The 19215-nt window shown below is 44.3% G+C and overlaps 1 protein-coding gene across 2 annotated transcripts in view; it reads left to right on the plus strand.

Annotated features, from left to right (window-relative positions):
* Window positions 1-13714, plus strand: part of LOC146597493 (S-adenosyl-L-methionine-dependent tRNA 4-demethylwyosine synthase TYW1-like) — a 114416-nt gene extending 100702 nt beyond the window's left edge. Inside the window, exon 16 of one of the 2 annotated variants that reach the window (XM_085302013.1) lies at window positions 6797-7623. In XM_085302013.1, coding sequence (XP_085158139.1) covers window positions 6797-7114 — 318 coding nt within the window. In that variant the 3' untranslated portion in view covers window positions 7115-7623. Of the gene's footprint in view, window positions 1-6796; window positions 7624-11097 lie in introns of those variants that run through there. The other variant, XM_085302014.1, reaches the window with a different exon arrangement.
* The last annotated feature ends 5501 nt before the right edge of the window (window positions 13715-19215 follow it).

Genomic DNA, 19215 nt, shown 5'->3' on the forward strand with positions numbered 1-19215 from the left:
GAAGTAGGTTCCTGGTGTCAGAATTTATTTCTAAAATTGAACACTAGGAGCTTTTGAAAATGCTCCCTGTGAGACTTAGCGAATGTCAAAAATAAATAGAAAGACTTCCCCTTTTCTCAATGAGCCTTGACTCTGACTTTCAGAACTGCCTTATCCAGCATGACCTTAAAAAGCCTAATAAATTTAAGCTTCCTATCAAAATGTTTATTTTCCACAGTTACCCTTCCCAGAGCCCTGAAAAATAATCCACAGAAGTCTTGTGTCTCACCCACTCTGGCCTGAAACCCGTTAGCTGCTGGTATTTCTGCTTTTTTGAGACTGGGTGTCAGCTTCTTAAAGATCTCCTGAGCCCCACGGCCACAGTGTGCAACCATGGATAGTGACCCTTGGATGCAACACTGTGTTAGGTTGTTCTGTGCTCCCATGTGTGTGAGGGCTGATCCGGCTTGTTTCTTCTGTGTCTCTCTCCTGACTTTCTAGTCTCCTTTTTGCAAGCTGATCTTCACCTCTCYCTGAGAGGTGCTAGTGTATTTTGGCTACATCCTCTTTGATTTTTTTTTTCTTTAGCAATGACACTAAATTTCTGAGTAATTATATTTGCTTTGTAACAAATGCTATAAATACTGAAGTACAAAAATTGAATTTATTACGGTGCTTTTGAATTAATTAGCCGAGATACTGAGATAGCAACAACTTTATAATTTAACAATAATTCCAGTAACCTTTTTCAGAGAGAGATGGTTTTCCTTGGGCTGTAACAATGAATGTATCCTTGAGATGATCAGAACAAGTGGCTAATAAGGGAGAAAGTTGCTGCAGGTGCCTTGCAGCATTTTTTTTTGAATGAGAGTGAGCAACCCAGTAATTTCTAGACTAAAACCCTCTGCTTCTCTTTGTTGTATTTGCTGTACACCTATGCTTACCTCACTCTCTGTTGTGTTGAAGTGCTTGCCTGCCAATTATCTTCTATTATGTTGACTTAAATATCTAGCTCGCTTTCGTGAGGRCGTTGCATTCCAGCCCCTGTTGCTTTACCATGATGAGTTGCTTGTTAGTGCRGTTTGTGTTGTGTTCTGCTACTGTTTCATGTCCTTAGCCTGTTTGCTAGTAGATAGAAGCACCGCTGACTTTCTCCTGTGATGCTGGGTTTGATTTCCATGTCAATTAGGCAAACTTTGGTACAGTGAATAGGCTTGAAATCCCATCCTTCTATGCTGTTACGTGGATGTCTTATMAGAGTGTGGAATGAATGACTGGTGTCGCCACAAGCTCACAAAAGTTGCTGTAGTGGTCCTTTTTGCCTTAATAAACAGATACACATGCCTTTTACAAGAAGGTCTGAGTGAGTACCCTCCATCCAAGTGTTCTTTAGGATTGCTTGACCAAGACACAGTAATTGTGTCCCGCACCTCCCTTGTCTTTTCTCTCATGTTATTTCCCAATTGGATGCTGTCTGGATTAGGTTTTGTGTTCTCCAGTGCTGTAGGGTTGCAGTAGACATACAGTGGCAGCACAGGAGGCTTCCTCTGCCCTCAGAGGACAAGCTGTAAAATGAAACCAGTCGGCTGCTTTTAGGAAACTCTGTAATCATTCGGTTGGTGAGACTTTGTTTTCCTTCCTCTCTGAGGCCACATGCAGGAGGGTATGGTCCAACAGCCACACAGCCCTGCCGTCGATGAGGTTTCCTTCCTTTCACAGTATTGAAGACTAGTTGGAGAAAAGTAATATTTTTAAGRGCATGACTTTCCTGGAGGAGACGAGAGGAAGACTCCCCTCAGCCAAGAGCTGTCTGGCATTTGCCTATTTGTATGGTTTTTGTCGTTGCTCAGAAAGATGTGGTACTGAGCTGTTTGGCACCCAAGGCAGATGAGGTTGTTTTGAATCCAAATGGATGGGGAAAGATGGTACCTGGCCAAAGGTGTTCATCACTGTCCATCAGTTGAAAAAGAAAGGGCTTCCAGCAAAGAGGGAATCGTCCTTTTCCTTTCCGGTAGGCTTTCTAGCGCTACCTGTTTGTATGCCTTGGGGACTGAGATGGAAGGCAAGGCCTTGACACGCATCCTGACGGTGCTTGCTGAAGGCTCGAGAGGTTGGATGAAAGACACTGAAGTTGTTCCATGCTGAGCATTTCATCTATATTTAGGGAGGAAAAGGAAGCACTTAAATACCAGCTGCAGATTGACTAACAAGGGTTATATTAGAGAAAAATAGTCCATCACGTTTTATTTCCTTCCTGTTTCGCAAATCATTTGGAGAGTATAAGCTGTCCCTGTGATCCAGCATCCAAGAYCCAGATTTTGAATTATGTTCTCTGCTTACTAGGTGTAACACTACCTCTGGGTTACCCCATAACTGTGGTAGAGTTATAATACAAGAGGAARAACAGCTTGGTTTGCTGTTTTTGTGCAGGAAGTTACCAAGAAGGTGCAACACCCCAGTGCTTGCAGTAGACACAGGGAATGGAGCTACTCCCCATCTGAGGGCAAAGTATTTGAATATCTGAAATACAGTGTTATTGCAGGCAAGAGTATGAAATATTGTGGTTTTGGATGATTTTTTTTCATTGTTACTTTCTAAATAGGAAGGTGGCTCTGCTGTGCTTGATCTGTTAGTTATTAAAAGAAGATCACAGTTATGCTGAAGTAATCCATTTTTCATCCATCAGAATTAAAACTGTCTGGATGTAACCCTGTCTTAATTGGCAGATGAGTTGTTCTGTTCTGAAGCTGGTAAGGATTAAAAAAAAAGTCTGCAATAATGAATCTTTTATTTAGTATAATTCACACAAGATTAGATTTAATAAATAGAAGCTAATGAGTTACAGAGGAAGGATCCCATGTGTAAAGGGCAATATACTACTAGTGAGGGGTGATGCAAGCCCARCATTGCAAGAGTCAGGTTGGTTTGCCTCGACTTGGGGTTGAGTTTTTTTGTTTCACTCTCAGAAAATACAACAGCAAATTCCATTTCTAAGCATTTTAGTTGTCAGCTTTGAAAGATGTTTCATCTACTTTAACATGCCTGATTGCTAAGGAGCTTTTTATTTAAATCACGTATATAACAACAAAGCTACCTTGTTGTTTCCATCTAAAATTAGATGGAAAAATTTGTGATTGGTAACTGTTTGTCAATCCTGCTTTATAAGTTGTGGAGCAGTTTAGGGCCATGTTGTTCCCATCATGGAGTGMCAATACACAGACTTTCATTTAGCGCCCAAGGACATAGGATGTAGTGAAACTCTCGCTCTGCATGCCTGGTACCCTGTTAGATTGTTTTAACCTTCCATTGCACAAATTTATATCTTAGTAACTAGCTTAGTCATAATTTCTTCCCCTTAAAGCCTTGAGTCACAATTGGAAATTAAAAGGAAAAGATTTTTAGCTTTTAGCAGAAGATAGGATCCTGTTAGGATTAATTTATTTCTCATATTTCTTCCTTTTTTTCCTGAACGACTCCAGTTCGCTCGCTTTCACTGTTGAGCCTTAAATAATTGTGAGCCTTAATTAGATGAGGAACTGTGTGTAATAATTTAATGAATTTGTATGACTTGGAGAGCTTTCCATTGGCAGGTGGCGAAACTAGTCATAGCAATTGCATAATGCAAGTGCTTTGCACTCCCATTATATGTGATCTGTTTAATATACCTTGTGTGAAATTATAAAAGCTGTTTTATTTATTGAAATGATTAGCTGTCTGCAGTTTTAAATTGAGGAACTCAGGACTGAAGTCTTCTTGATCATTTTTCCAGTCGTCTTTCTGATGTCAGATGTTTTTCTGGGCAGAATAGTGGAGATCAGTGCTACAAAGCCTTTCAGCTACTGTATTGCAAATAGAAAGTGGTAAATAATTCCTAAATAGCACATTTCATGTAGCATTATTCTGTACCTGCATGTCTTCTATATCAGGTTCATGCATCTCCAGTATCAGGCACCAGCGTTCTTAAAGATTTCCAAGTTAAGCAACCTTGAGAAGCACAGTGGAGAGGGAAGATGTGATTTTATTTTTCAGAAGAGAAATTGTGAAGGTGAAAAGACTTGCAAGTGAGCCATGACCAGCGTCAGATGAATTCCCCATCCCAGCTTTGYGCACCGCCCCTGTTGCTGTGATATTTGAATTCCTTCTGCCTGTAAGAACGCAGCTGCACTGTCTAGACAGTTCACGACTCTCTTCTCTGTGTCTGTTATAGAAAATCCAGATGTGCACGTTACTGCACTGGATGTGGGAATCTGGTCCRCAGAGAGATGCTCTGCAAGTTTTGTGCTGCTTCTTTAGGACCGAGGTTCTACAACAAGCTCGGATGCCCTAACAGTGGTCTCAGCAGCTCATCTCTTTGGCATTAATAAAAATGTAGTAGAAAACAGGACTGAACCTCTGTACTGCCATGTGGCCAGTGGTGGCCAGCTTAAATAGTAGCCAAGACAGATTCAGGTTTCTGTTTTGAGATAGGTATCACTGTAGATTTTGAAGGAATTTGCCCTGTTTTGATGCTGCTGAGTCATTCCACCTACTGCCAAGGGCACTAAGGAGAGTGGTATTTCCAGTCTAGATATTCTTTTCTCCAAATACTCTTCATGTAAAGCACTTCAGTGTGCCTCTGTGGAACGAGCGGTCCTCACTGACCCTGTGGGCAGTGGACTCACCTCATCTGAGATGCGTGACCTTCACAGCTGGATGTATCTGCAGGGATACTTGGGAGCGCACAGGTGTATTTTTGAGTTTCGAGAGCRTAAATATGGAAGTATAGAATTAAAAGAAGGGTCTCTGTAAGGCCTGTGTGCACAGCCACATTCCGTCTCCAAGAACRGAGCATTTTTTTTTTAATAAGAAAAGAATATGTTTAAGCTCAGCAGTGAAACAGTTTAAAGGAAAGCCACTAAAAACCAGACTGAGGATATCCTGGCTGCTTCTCTAGAGATAATTAAGGATAATTTTTGTGGTGTTCTCAAGAAAGAATATAAATGAGCTTAGTAGTGGTTCTTTTTTATCCCTATTTGTTTTTAAATCCTGGGACAGTGCAAGGACTGTAAAATTTGCRAGCTCTGAATGCATTACTTCCTTTAAAAAAAAATCTATTTGTGTATAAAAAGATTTTGCCACTTTTGGAAACCGTGGCCCTTGCAAAACCGTGGCCACAGCCCTGAAGCGCATCCTGCAGCACCAGGTCCCCAAAACYGTGAACAGCAGCTCGGCTGTTAGCACAGGGTGGTTTCCCGGCGGCCTGCCAAGAAGGGGACGCGAAGACGGCGCTGTCTGGAGGCGCTCGCTGTCCCTTCGAGCCGCTTCGCGAGACGGAAGGTGACGGGGGAGAAGTGCAGCGCACGCGGGAGGCCGCTTTGTAAGCCRTCGGTTTGTGTTGCTTGGCTGGGCTTTTTAACGCCCGTGTGGGCAGAAGACCTAATCGGTTCTGAATGTCTGAGAGCAGGGCCAGGAATTGGTTTTAATYTATTTTTTGGGATGGGAGATACAAGTATGGACTAGAAAAATGAAAAAAAAAAGTAGTAGTAGTGTTGGAYCTGCTGGGCTTAGAAAAGTTCCGTTGCTTTGCTTGCTTTTGCAAAGTGCTCTTTTAATGTCTCGTGCTATGTGTAAACCAAAATAAATGTTTGAAAAATTTGCCCAAGCCAGGCTTTAAAATGCTGGAAGTTATAACTAAAAAACTGTTAGAGGATCCATGGGATGCCTGCCAGTTCAGATGGTTCCCTGCTGCATGGTGCTAGAAGAGTTTCAGAACGGCTGCATCCGTGTCAGCGAAGCATGCACCGTTCTCCCTGCTTACGGCTGATTGATTTTTATGTGGTCTTTAAAACTACGCGCTGTATTTAACCATTAAGCGCTGTGAGTGCCTGGGGAAAAATCCGTTTGTTGGACTCTTGAATCTTCTGCGTAAAAAAAAAAAACCCTGTAGTTTTAGCAACCCTTGTAAGACCTGACACCCCGCTTCTTCCTCCTCTGCTCTTCCTGCCGCTGCTCAGTGTTTTGCTGGATCGCTGCATTTGCCTCATTTGGGGATATTAATGCCGCGTTGCAGCGCAGCTGACGGAGAGGTTCCCGTATCCCGCGGCCCCTCCAGCTCGGCCTCCCCGGCAGCCCCCGCGGGTTGCGAGGGCTCCTCTCTCCTCCCGGCACAGAGCGTGTCCTCCTGGCTCGAGACGAGCTCTGCAAGAGCAAAGTCGGCCGCGGGACCGCAGCAGCCTCCGCTGCGCTGCTCTGAGATATTTTCTTTATTTTGCCTGTACTACTTACTCCTTTCCTGGAAATAAAGGTTTTGTTTGTAAAGAAAGACCAGAGTCGAAGGGCAGAGAGAGGCTTTCTCATTTCAGCCTGTATTTCACTGAAGAGAATACAACATTATCCTTCTTAGGACAAACTAATTGATTTTTGGCTGACTTCCATTTTTCAGCATTTTTCTCTTCCATATTTTATCCCTTCATAGAAACCCCACATTTATTGCTCTGCAATTACACTTGCCTGTGGGGAAGGTACTGTATAGCACTACTATATTGCCCCCAGCATATGTGTAAATCGTCACAAAAAAGTATTTATGTAAATAAGTTGATAAGAAATGCATAGCTTGGCTCTTAATTTCTCTCCTTTGTTAATGTTGATGGCTTTCTGTGGTGAGAAGCTTCTCTGTGTAGAGTCTAAACAGCTGTGAACGTACTGCAAAAGATCATGTAAAGTCACTGCCGATTGGTATCCASTGTTGTAAATGAAAAGAGAAAAAGGAGGTGTCTGCTGATGCTCCCAGGTATCTTGGGGTCCCCAGTTTAATCCTGGTTCCTGCTCATCATTGCAGGGTTTGTTTTCCTTCCAAGACCCGCTCTTGGAGAGACCGCCTCTTTCCGTGGAAAACAAGCCTCCAGGCGGACGTCGTGTCCTTTTGCACCGTTTTCATGAGACCGCAGCAGGTCTCCTTCGTTCCGAGCTCGGCGGGCGCTGCGGCCGCGTGGCCTCGAGCGGCCTCGCCGCCGCCCTGCCTTGCGCATCCCTCAGCCGTGCTGACGCAGGGCACCTGCGCCGAGTGGTCCGCGGCGGGACGGCGATGCCCAAGGGAGAGGCCCGGGTGGCTCCTGCACGATCCTGCTGGKGGAAGGAAATCCTCAGGAGAGGATGAGTTTGTCCTTCCACCCAACGCTGCCTGGCTTTAGAGTTGACTGGTGGAGTTTTATTGCTTTTTTTTCTTTTTCATGATGCTAACTTAGAAAAAAAACAAGGGGAGGCTTTCAGCCATTTGTCTTTTGTTGATGTATTTATCACCGTAAAAGACTTAACTAGGTAGTGAAAAATTCAATAAAAAAGCCAAACTGCATTAGTCTTTGAAATAACATTGATGTTTAGCATCAGCTTGCCTTTTATATGGATGCTGTGAAACTATTTTAAGTCTTAAATCTTTCATTTTCTGTGGAATAATCATAAAATTGTTAAAATCCCATCTGTAAATCTATGTGGGCAATATAAACTGTTTTCCCCTGCCCTATGTTTCTCTGATTTTTATTCCTTAGTGGAAATAATTGGTTTCCGTGACACACCGAAAGGATGGCTCCCATTTCTTCATATTTTATTATTGCGCTATTGCAACACTAAAAATACTTAATATTATTTAATCTGCTTCAGCAACATATTCCAGGCAGCTTTCTTTTGGTTGTTCTTGTGGGAACGGTATTGTTCTATTAGTCTGCAGCAGACGGCTATCAACATTAGTAGCTCCGTTGCCTCAGGAGCTGCATGTTCATAGGAAGTCAAATAGCTTAAAATCTAGCTTAAATGATCTGGCCAAAGTTTAGGATGCACGCAAAGCAGTGCAAGTGATTTATTGCAAGCCTGAAAGGTTGGCTTGGCTGCCACCTCTAACACCAGTTGAAAAGTCGTTGAGATCCGATGGAGCCAGGAGACCAGGTGATGTTTCCCGGCTGTTTGATGTGATTAAATCAAAGCTCCAGAAAGGGAGCATTTTTTTATTCTGAGGAAAACGCGCAGAAGGCTTTATCTCAGCAGCACCGGGGAGTGAAGGGAAGAGGCAGAAGAGGTGCCTTGCTTTTCACCTTTTCTCCAGTTGCTCGCTTAGGAATACAACTCGAAAGCCTGTGTGTCTGCGAGCGCTGTGCGTTTCTGCCAGCTGCGATGTGCGTAGATGTGYCAGCTTCAAAACGCTGKCTGACTTCTCGCTTACTCTGCTCTRCGTTTCCTCTTACGGGCTGTGAGATGTTTGTTGCCTGACTCTAGWTGCTGGGGGCTTTTTGAGAAGGTCTTGGTTTTAGTGCTGCTCGTGGTTTGCTTGGCACATGAGTAGCACCCCAGGTCCATGATTCKCAGTGTCATTTGCCGCAAGCAGTTCTCAACTCTCTCGTCCAATTGTTTTGTATGAAACAGGCTAATGTCTCGCTTATTTGCCTTTAATGCGGTGCCTTCCAGTTTGGAGGAAGGTGTGGGATAGCATTTATTGGACGAGTCAGATTGCTTGGCTCACAGAGCTTTTAAAAGCACCGTCTGCTTCCAAAAATGCTCCGTAATATTTGTGACCAAAGTGGCCCATGTGAGACTGGTGTGGGAGATTTTCATTTCTATTCTCTTCTGCCGTTAGCCTTGTCAGAGGTCACTGTCTTCAGGGAAGAACTGCTAGCGCAATGAAATACAGCCGTAGCATGATATCAAAAAAAAAAAGGAAAAAACCAGCTTACTTCAAAAAAAGAGAGGAAACATCTACATTTGCCCATTCATGAGATTGTTTCTTCACCCACACGTTCTCTGTTAAACTTACTGCTAGTGGAACTGAATTGCTATTGATTCGCTTGGTAGTACGGTGATCTGAACAGCGCTTGTTTGYCTAGGAATAATTGTAAGCATCTCCGGCTGGTAACAATACACTGTTATCACGCTGTTTCTGGCTTTAAAAGTCGAGAGAGGCTGATACTTAGGCAGCCGTTTGGCTTGCAGGTAACAATTGCAATCCATATCTTTCTTCCACCTAGTCTGGAAGCCTGGGGACAGCAGTATCTGTTAGGACTTTATGTTATCACTCAGCCACTGCTGACCACAGGGTTTAAGACTTGTTGCAAGCGCCCCCTCCCCTCTTAAGATAAGAATGTCCTGGTGGTTTTCAAGAMAACAGGATTTATTGAATTACCTATTCAGTTCAATTCGCGTCTAAACCACTTCTTTGGTCTTTATGTGCTGTTTTTCTTAGTTCACCTCAAGTCAATCTAGGGATCTGTCCTTGCCTTGTGTGAGCATATACTGGTCAGTGTTAGTGAACCAAATTTTGGCAAAGATATGTATGAGGCATTGTATGAACTTGTGTGTCTTCCTAGTATTTGTAGTCGTTGGTTGTGCCTCACGATGTTCCCAGGTAAGCACTGGTGATAGAAAGTGGGAGGAAGAGCAAAGAGGAGAAGCTGAGGAGGAACATGTGGACAGRACAGGTATGAGACCTAGGCCTCTGTTTGCCCCTGAACACCACTGCCTTCCTGCAACATTTATTGCTGGTTATATCAGCATCCAGAGGTCCTGGTAAAGACTGTGACCTTGTGTTAGGAGCTGTATGTAGGCTTAGTGGGGGATGGTCCTTGTGCTGAAAAGCTTTGAGTCTCAGAGACTTAGTCTTGCACCTTAAAACAGCAGGAGSAGCGCTGGCTGACTTAGCCAAAGTCATCTAGCACTTCCAAACACGTTGAAAGGCAAAGGCACGTTCAGATCTCCTGAGCCTGGGTCCTTTCCATGAGGCATGCCTGCTTTACAGGCAATAGTGTGGTCTCCTCTGATGTTGCTTTACTCACTGGCCACGTGCACCAGAATGGATGCATTGCCTTGTTTAAGCATGGCCTCCACATTAGCATTTTAGGAATGAGCACTGAGTGAGCTTATTTGTGGTGAGAATCATTGCCTGCTATTAATGACTCTGCAGTCTCACATCTCYTGTCTGTGCAGAGGACTCCTCCCACAAGAATTTGCTGTAATTACATAGGCAGCAGTAGATTAACATTAGCAATGTTTAATTCAAAATTTTGCAGGTATCAGCAGTTCTTCCAACCAAAAAAGCTTTTAGCTCTTGGGCAGAAAGTCAAGTGCCATTTAAATGCATAGCCATCAGGTTCTGAAAAAACAGAGTACCAGTATGTTTTCCCTCTTTTTTTGGATGAAGTGTGTAATAAGCTCTTAGTTCAGATAAATCCTAATTGAGGAGTCAGTCAAGGCTGTTGCTAAATTAGCAGAGCAGGTCTGTTAGACAAATTCAGCTCCAGTGTGTCAAAATAAGCAACTCTTAAAATTCCCACAATAAAAGAGGATTCATGTCAAACTTTCCTCTTTTTTTCCCACTCCTAAACACAGCCCTCTTGCCCCTTTAAAARGTCACTTAAATCTGTTTATTGCGAGCACATGGTTCCATTGGTGCTCTCATAGCGTTCCACCAGGCTCTGCCTGTCCTTGAGTTGGTATCACAGACTCCTAGCAAGGACCTTGGGTGATTTTGGAAAGGTGCCTTTCATTGAGGAATACCTGAGCATTGCTCCCTAATTTACAGGTCTCCTCTAGGGCTCTTTCAGCTCCCAAAACCAARGTCTTTCAGGTATGAAAGGGCTTTGGAATACAATATGGAAGTATTCGTCCTGGCAAAGTGGCACCTAAATGGTAGTCAGACTTGGAGCAGAACATGCTCTCTTTGAACGGTCGGGCAAAGCAGCTAACGATCAAACTTTCATTAAGATTACCTGCTGGTAGATAGCACTGCTAAATGAGGAGCTTTAAGGAAGATGGCCATCCTGTGTCTGTGCGTGTTCTGTCAAACCTCGTGGATTAAGTGTGGATTAGAAACAGTAAGTTCCTGGTATTGTCCACCTGAAGTTTCTCTCTTTTTTTTTTTCTTTTTTTTTCTGTTTTTTTGTTTGTTTTTGTTGTTTCTTYTTTTTTGTATTCTGCAGTTAGCTTAGCTTCTGGATGGCTTTGCCTCAGATCTTAATGTGGCTGGAAGATTAAAAAAGGCTACAGTTGGGTAACCAATATAACATGCACCCAACTTCGGCAGCTTGTCTGGGCATAAATTAGGTATATGGTACTCTTCATTGCTCCCTGGTACAGCAACRTATTTGTTTTCTTTTCTAGTTCAAGATCAATGGAGAGTGGTGGACCTGGATCGATTACGATCGCTTCCAGGAGCTGGTGCGAGACTGCGAAAGGAGCGGAGAATCAAAGACTTTCACAGCAGCAGATTACATGGCCAAAACTCCCCACTGGGCATTATTTGGGTCCAGAGAAATGGGTTTTGATCCCTTGGACATAAGATACCAGCGAAAGAACAAAACAAAAGACATCTCTGGGTGTTGATGTTGATAAGGGGTTCTCTGAACTCTGAGCTGCCTGATGAATTTGGGTTTCCATTTGGATAGTCTGACACTGATATCAAATTTATTCACCTAGATTTCCTAACATTTGATACTGAAAAGGAGGGTAAAGCCTTTGTTTAACCTTTTCCTCCTATTTTTTGTGCTTCTTAGATGAAAATATTTATGATGCTTTTTATCTTGCATAAATGGTGCATGTGAGCAATTTACCCTAACTGGCAGAGTAATAAGGGAGGAAGTATTTGTGATCTTTGACTTTGGCGCTGGATTTGGAGAAAGGGCTGTTCCTTTTATTTCTGTGCTCTGTTGCAAAAAAAGCCCAGCATATGTTTGTGCCCAGCTCTGCAGTTTAATGTTCAGCATCCATAAGGATAAGTGCGAAGGGAAGTTTAACATCTAGTGCTAGTTTGATCTATGCAGATGGAACCACAGATGAATCTAGATCTAGAAGTCTGAGCCCTACTGAATGTATCGTTGTACTGACAATAACAAAGATTTGTGTGTTTTAAACACTTGTGCCAATTGCTATAAAAACCGTTTCCCTTCGTCACCAATAAACTAAACCTTGGGAAATTACAAAAGTAATAACACCCCTAGTAATACTGTGTACAGCTTCTGATATCTGGCCAAATATTCTCCAATTTCATGGTTTTGGCAATGAATACTTTCTGAGTAGCTTTATTCCACTCCCCCCGCAGCCCTGAACAAAACATATTTCCTTAGAGTCGCATTAGACTCCCAACTGTGTGTGCCGATACGTTGGCTTGTGAGGGTGTGCTGGGTGAGAGCCAGCGGGGAGCTGGCCTTCAGCGTGAAGATGGCTGTGGCTTGAAATTGGAGTCCTTGGGCAGACTGGCATGTGGTTAATACACTTCCTCAAAAGGCACGCTCCCAGTTTGAGAAGAACTTCTCAGTCTGCTGCATTCTGAAATGGTTGAGAGTAAGGTAAAAATGCAAGTGCTCTGACCATCTTCCAGCCTGGCTTAAGGGAAGCGCAGAAGGTGTTAGGATGTGACACTCTGTTGCATCTCAAAGTGAATGCCACCTGCGTTTTCCATTTTTGGTTGAGAAACAGCTGTTGTCATCCAGTTCCTTCATTCCACCTGTGCAAGTAAACTGCATCATTGCTGACTGTGATAGAGCAATTAATCTGATGTAAATGAACATTGAATCCTGCCCTGGTCATTTGTTTTATACAAAAAAGAAAAAAAAAAAACACTTTTCTTCTGGAAAGGCAGTATCTCTGCACAAGATCAAATGATACATTTCCAGATGTTTCTGTGAAATGACATGTCTCCAGATGTTTCCRTCAAAGACATTGGGTCTGGCATTGCATTCTGTTGTTTGGAGGTACTGTAAATTGGATTTTAATGAGCGGGGGGTGGGTTGTTTACTGTTGTGAAAATCGGCCCTTCCACATCCCAGCAGCCTTCGCCTTTTTGTTTAGGACACATCCAGAGTGGTTAAGGGCTGCAGCTGCAGTGTGTGCTCTCGCTAACAAGGAACCAGTTTGAAAATACCAAGGGCAGATCCTCAACTGAGTGTACTGGGAAAATGCCTCTGAAGTCAAACTGTGTATTCAATTTCTGAATGACTGAAGGCTGAAAACTTTACTGTTTCCCTGCTGGCTTCTTCCTATGTCTCTGCCAGAGTCTCTGCAGCCAGCCCAGGCAGGAAAGGTCCTGTGAACTCTCCTCCTCCGCTCCTGTGTGGAGCCAGCATTTTGGGGTGAATGGACCTGCAATTCGGGAGGGCAGCAAGCAGTGCAGTGCTCTCCTGTTTCTTCCATCTGCTGTACCTTTGGACAACAYGTTCCAGCTAAAGCACAAAACATCTTCAGGAACTGCGTCAAGTGCTGGACAAGGATCTGACCAAGCCACGGGCTAGCCRTGGAAGTAGAAGCTTGAATTTAGATGCAGAGGTGTCAGGTGGTGATAAGAAGAAAATGTAGTCATACTCGAGCATTTTTGTTTTCCCATTAAACTCCAGGAGCACAGATCAAATGTGTTTGGTTGTGGTTAAATGATAAAATCCGAGGCTTTGTATGAGGTGTCTAAAGCAGAGCTGTGCTTGCCTCTTTTTTACTGATATCCACATCTCTCAGATGTGTTCTCTCAGGTTCTTGGAGGGTGTCACAGTGTTATATGGCAGATACTGCAAYTTATTACTTTGTTTGAGCAACTGGTGTTACTTTAAAAATTAGTAATAATTCTGCCTTAAGAATTGCCATAAGAACTTAGAGACTTATATTTGTAGAGCTCACAGCATTGTAATTGGGTGCATTCCTGAGATTGTAACATTTTAAAGAACCTCATTTCTCAAGCTGTAAGGAGTGATTATAAAAAAAGAAGTAAAATAAAGTAATTTTCACTAGGGCATCTCCAGTGTGTCACTGCTATATGAAACATGAATGACTTTGTAAAAGGGAATGCTGGTGGGGTTTTAATGAGATCAAAAGCACAAATGTTGCAGAATATTGTCCTTTTTTCTTTATAGTATGTGGAACAGAAGGGAGAGCACCCGTGTGTCCTTGGGGTTGAGAGGGCTTGGCTGATGTGAGAGCTGCTCCAATATGTCATTCTCCTGGCTTTTCTCCTCAAAGTGCTGAACTGATCTCATGCAGCAGAGGCTGGAGGTGATGAAAAGAAATTGCCAAGTGGGACTCAGGCAACACCAGCAGGCCCTGGAGGGGAGGTACATTTTCAGGACATCTGTCTGTCAGCTTAAAATAAAATKGCTGATTTGTGTGCATGGCATCACGAAGTCCATATGCAGGACCCTCGACTGGACCCCAGTGACCAAAGGGGTATCTACACTGTGTGATCAAATCTACACCAGGTCTGAGGTTGATGTCAGTCCCATCCAGACTGGCAAAACTCTGTGCCCAGGTCTCCATGTGCCATAGCTTGTCCTGATAGCTGTGGTCAGGGGTGAGCCAGGCCATGGTCATGATGAGATCTGATGTTCTCAGCTGCTAGATGCCACTTTTAGCAAAGATAAGGGCCTGTCCCTTTGCTTTATCCTTTATCACCTCATTCTTAGGAGTTAAGAGGTGCTGAGCTCAGGTGGGAGGGTTCCTGCTTCTTGCCTTCTTTCAGCAGAAAATGGTTTTTCTGCTCAGCCACGTGGATGCCTGCAGGACGACACCTCGGCGAAGGCCTCATGGACTTGCCCCTGTGTGACAAGGGGCAGTGGCTGGCATGGTTTCTGACAAGCCTCGAGTTCACTGTGTCCCAGTTGAACCAGCGCAATGCTTGCTAAGAAAGAGAATCATGTCTTTTTCTGGTATCTCCATGCTACAAATGCCCTGGGTTTTTGCGTTTTGACCGTAACATTTGTGTTCAGTGAGTGGTGGAGGAAAGACATCGGCTCATCATGACGTTGAAAACTTAGGCTTGGTTCAGCAGTGGGCAACCATCTTCAAGCAAGGTTTCTGAAATGACGTTTTCTTTTCCCAATGATGTTCTCAAAATACGTCTTCTAAATCCTCATGGGAGGGCTTTCTAAGGATTTGGCTGTTCTTAACAGACTTRAAGGATGCAGAAAGGATGCTCTCCTCAAAAGCAGTCTTGGTAAAGTATATTGAGTGGGATGCGGTTAGCTAAACACAGATTTGTAGTAGGAGCGGAAACTTCTCCAGCCAGCCTCCAGCTCTGCTCTGCAAGACTCTTGTAAGACTTGATTCATGTCTACCAGCCCAGACGGTTGTACACTACTAGAAGCACATTTAGGTAGTGGTCTCCCCTATTTTCCATTCAACTGTAGGGTTATAGTTGTTGCTCTTCTGGTTGACCTCTCATAAAGGCAGAGCATGGTGGGACCTTCCTACAGCCAATTCCTGGGGAAGTGAAGTTGTTTATGCAGAACTAAAGGACAAGAAGAATTCTACTACCTCTTATTTAGCAAATAGTGAATCATCATGAAGACACTTTCTACATACCATCCTCACTTGTCACTTGGTAGACCCTTTTTGGCCCAGTCCCAGGGCCCTTTCAATCTCAACACTTTGCAGGCTGCGTGAGCTGCCTTTTAAACAACTCACTGTTCTTTCCAACAGCCTGTGTGAGGAGGGATGGCCCAAGGGACATGTCTCTAAACCACCAATCTCCGCTCATCTTTATCGGCTTTGTGTTGGTCTTCATTCCCTGCAGAAGAGAAGGAGAGAATGAAGCTGTCTGGAATTAGGGCAGGTTTATGCATTGTTCATAAGCACAGTGCTGAAAAACATTTCTCATTTCCTTGTAAAGCCTAACTGAGGTTGTTAACAAGACTCATGTCTTGCCTAAATTTCTGTGGAACTCGCATTAACTCCAGAGCATCAGTTGTGTGTGAGCGCAGCAGGTGTGCTGTTTTAGGCTGGGATGTTTGACGTGCCCCATAATCCGTCATATTCCCCTCAGTGGATGTTGGCTGTCTTGTGACTATTCCTCCTTCCTGAGCCAGCTACCTCCTTCCTTCACATGTCTCTCTGAATTCAGAGAGATTAAATCATCATAAATCACCATAGCATTTGCTGCAACCAGCTACTCATTGGCAGTGAGCCCCATTAGCACTAGGCAGTGCTTTGGAAGAATTTACTCCTGGCTTCTGCATTGGAGGCATCCTTGGAGTTGGGCTGTATTTTGGTGTGGACAGCATGCTGCCCTTGAAGGCAGCCATTGTAATTAGGCAGTTAATGTAAAACGCGCCGTAAAGTTCTAGCGCTGGACCATGTTTTCCCATGGAAATCCTAGGGGAGCCCCAAAGAAAACTCTGCATGCTCTCTGTCTGTAGCTTTAGGAGCATCAATAATATTTCTTCTTCCAAGCCCACTTGAGACAGAAATGCTACTGTCCCCCTTTTATACATTGCTTCTCCATAGGCTGTTTGTCTAAGTTGAAATAACAACTTGTTGCCACTGTAAGAGATGGTCTCTCCCTTGACCTCCCTGCATCCTTGTGCTCCCTTCGTCCCCATGATTCCTCCCCTTTCCTGGGCAGCTCTAGCCCTTGGCTCAGTGCATAGGAGCTGATTTGGCCCTGCTGTTGAAGCACTTCTCCCTGCTGCAGCCCACGCATGGAGCAGCTCAGCGCTGGCCCCACTGCCACACCCACAGCTCTGCATCTCCCACTGAGGCCGGCAGATCTGCCTCCGCACAGAGGATGGGGAGCTGAAAGATCTCAGCAAAGACAGTTTTTCCTCTGCTCGGACGCTAGAGAGAAAACACAACTCAAAACACCAGGCAATTTGGTAGCATAGCAGCTGCTTCTGCAGGCTCATCCCTTTTGGTGTCTAACTGTCTCTAACTTCTAGAGGCAGTTCAGAGAGCAGTTTGGGCAGGATTTGGTCCCACAATTACACTTGAATTGCCGTATGCTTAAAGAAAATCTTTCAATGCACATATCCAAAAGAAATCCTCTTACACAAGTAGCTTTCAATTGTACAACTTAATACAAATCACCATCTACCGCTATTTCTAGGACATGCTAAATTTAAGACCCAGCCAGCTTGGATGGATTGTTACTGTAGACTCATCCATCTGCAGTCGTTTGGCTAGATAGCGCTCTCGGTTACATCGTATTTGTTGGTACCAAGGAGTTTCTCTTTTGCTGGAAGTTTTTCATCTGCAAAGAAGATGTGGCTTGCCACAATAAGCAGCAGCATTTCATGCCTTCACTGAAATTGYTTCCTTTAGATTTAAAATAGATTACTTCTCAACCCTATGCTTATTTGGGCTGTGGTTTACACTTTTTCGAAGGGAAGCTGCATTACTATGGTACCTACTCAATACATTTAAAAATAAAGGGGGAAAATGAGTGATCTTTAGTTAAACACAATTCTTTCTTTTTTGCCAGATATTTGTAAAAGATCCTGATCTGGAAAGACCTCACTGAAGTCAGAATTTGAGGACCAGCCCTTGCTCTTTTGCAATTTTGATGTTCTGTTGCAGTAAATATTTCTTAATTAGCCCAGGAGATAATGGGCAAATCTGATTTTAAGCACTTCAAAGCAAGATCTCTGAGACTCTTCTGGGAAGATTTAAGAAGTGTTCATATCCAGGAGCAGACGGTGGCTGGTGCCAGGATCTGTTCGCACCTCATTTCTACAGACATGCCCCCATATTTCTTTGCCAAAAAACAAAAACTACAAGACAGTGGAAGTGACACCCATCCGAGGCACAGGCATTCACCCCCCTTTGTCACCCAGCGAGAGAGAGGATAGGACTTGCTCCCACTTTGCCCTAACTCACGAGGTGAGTCATTTGATGAGTTGTGTTTCATTTCTGAGGAGGATAAATACATCTGTTTCCAAAGATCCCCAAAAGGAAAACACCCCCAAACAGAGAGCTGTTGGCCATCAGCTTTGTCTTTATATAGCTCCACTCATAAACCATTTACAATGTTAGAGTCACTGTTGTGCCATGAGGGGAGRGGAAAAAGACACTGTAAATCATTGAAGGAAGGACATCGCTCATTGAATCAATTGCAGATTGATCCAGGAGCTGGCAACGGCTCAGGGCCCCGCAGTGGGGGCCTGTGAGCGGCAGAAGCAAGAACACGCGCTCTCCTAGCAGCTCGCTGTGATGAAGTGAGGGAAATTAATCCCAGGAAATATTTCAAAGGAAACCTTTGCATTTCTAAAGCTGATCTTTCGCAGAGATGGGCACGCACTGGTTCCTTCCCCTCCTTCCTGCCAGGTCCCTCGTTGCTCCCATCCTGCTCCACAGGTACTCACCTGAAGCGATGGCCAAGAGAGAGGAACCAGCAACGTTTGCTGAAGCAGGGATGACAATCTCCGGAGCTCTTAAGTGTTATCTCCAACAGCAATGGGGCATTTAGGAGGAAGTGTCTCCTTGGAAGCTGGAGGAGTCAGGATTTCACGTGACCTGGCTCCTTTGGACAGTCCTAATCCTTGTGGGTGTGTGGACCCATCCSCAGCAGCTCCATCATGGGAGGGGCCGTGCAGCACCCACCACGCCTGGGTCCCACTGGAGCATGGCCACAGCATGGGGACAATTTCTGGGGGTGGGGGGGGGTGTCTGTGGGGCTTGGAGAGGCTGGGATGGGGCCARGAGAGATGCCTGGAAGGGGAAGAACCTGTTTTATTTCAGCAGTTTTGAAGCCTTTAATTTTGAGGGATGTTGGAGACGCAGCAGGACCCTGTAGATGCCAAGAGGCAGACACAGAGAAGGGTTACGTTTAGTCCGATGGTTTGAAGTATTTCCCTCAGAAGCTGGTGTTCACGTTGGCCTGGAAATAAGTTACTGTGACAGCAAGTTGGGCATTGGGATCAGCAGCTCTAAGGCACGAGCTGCCAYCCCTCCGCGAGGCGGGCAGGCTCCGGCAGCACGGGCTGCTGCACCGGTCCTTCAGCCTGAGCGCAGCGCCCATGCAGATGTCTCAGGAGATTGGCCTGAAAACCCTCAATGCAGAAAGCATCCACCAAGTTTAGAACAGATCTCCTGAAAATTTTAATCATCAAATTTTTTTTTTTGGTTTTATTTTGTCCATTTCTCTACCTTTATATATTTTAAACTTTTTTTTAAGGCCTAAATTAGCTCTAGTTTATTATAATGATCTGTTCTTTTAAATGAGGAGGGAAACTTTTCAAGGATTTCATGACTTAGAAAGAAATATTTGAATGGGAAGATGAACTGAAAACGTTCTTTCCTTGTGAATGGTTTCTGCTTGGACAAACTTGTGTTTTCACGTTCTTCCACATCTTGTTTTTCAGTGCTGGCAAAAAGCTCGTCAGGAAATCGCCAGGATGGGAAGGTGCCGCCTGCCTGGGAACACCTCAGCCGCTTGGCACAGCCCCTCCACTGGCATCTACAAGGAGCCAGATAGCCGAACAGTCCTGCTTCCCTAGTGGCACTGTAACTGGGGGGCATCTTCCCACA

The sequence above is a fragment of the Rhea americana genome, unplaced genomic scaffold (genome assembly GCF_003343005.1).
Source record: "Rhea americana isolate MKP2758 unplaced genomic scaffold, rheAme1 scaffold_182, whole genome shotgun sequence".
Taxonomy (NCBI): Eukaryota; Metazoa; Chordata; class Aves; order Rheiformes; family Rheidae; genus Rhea; species Rhea americana.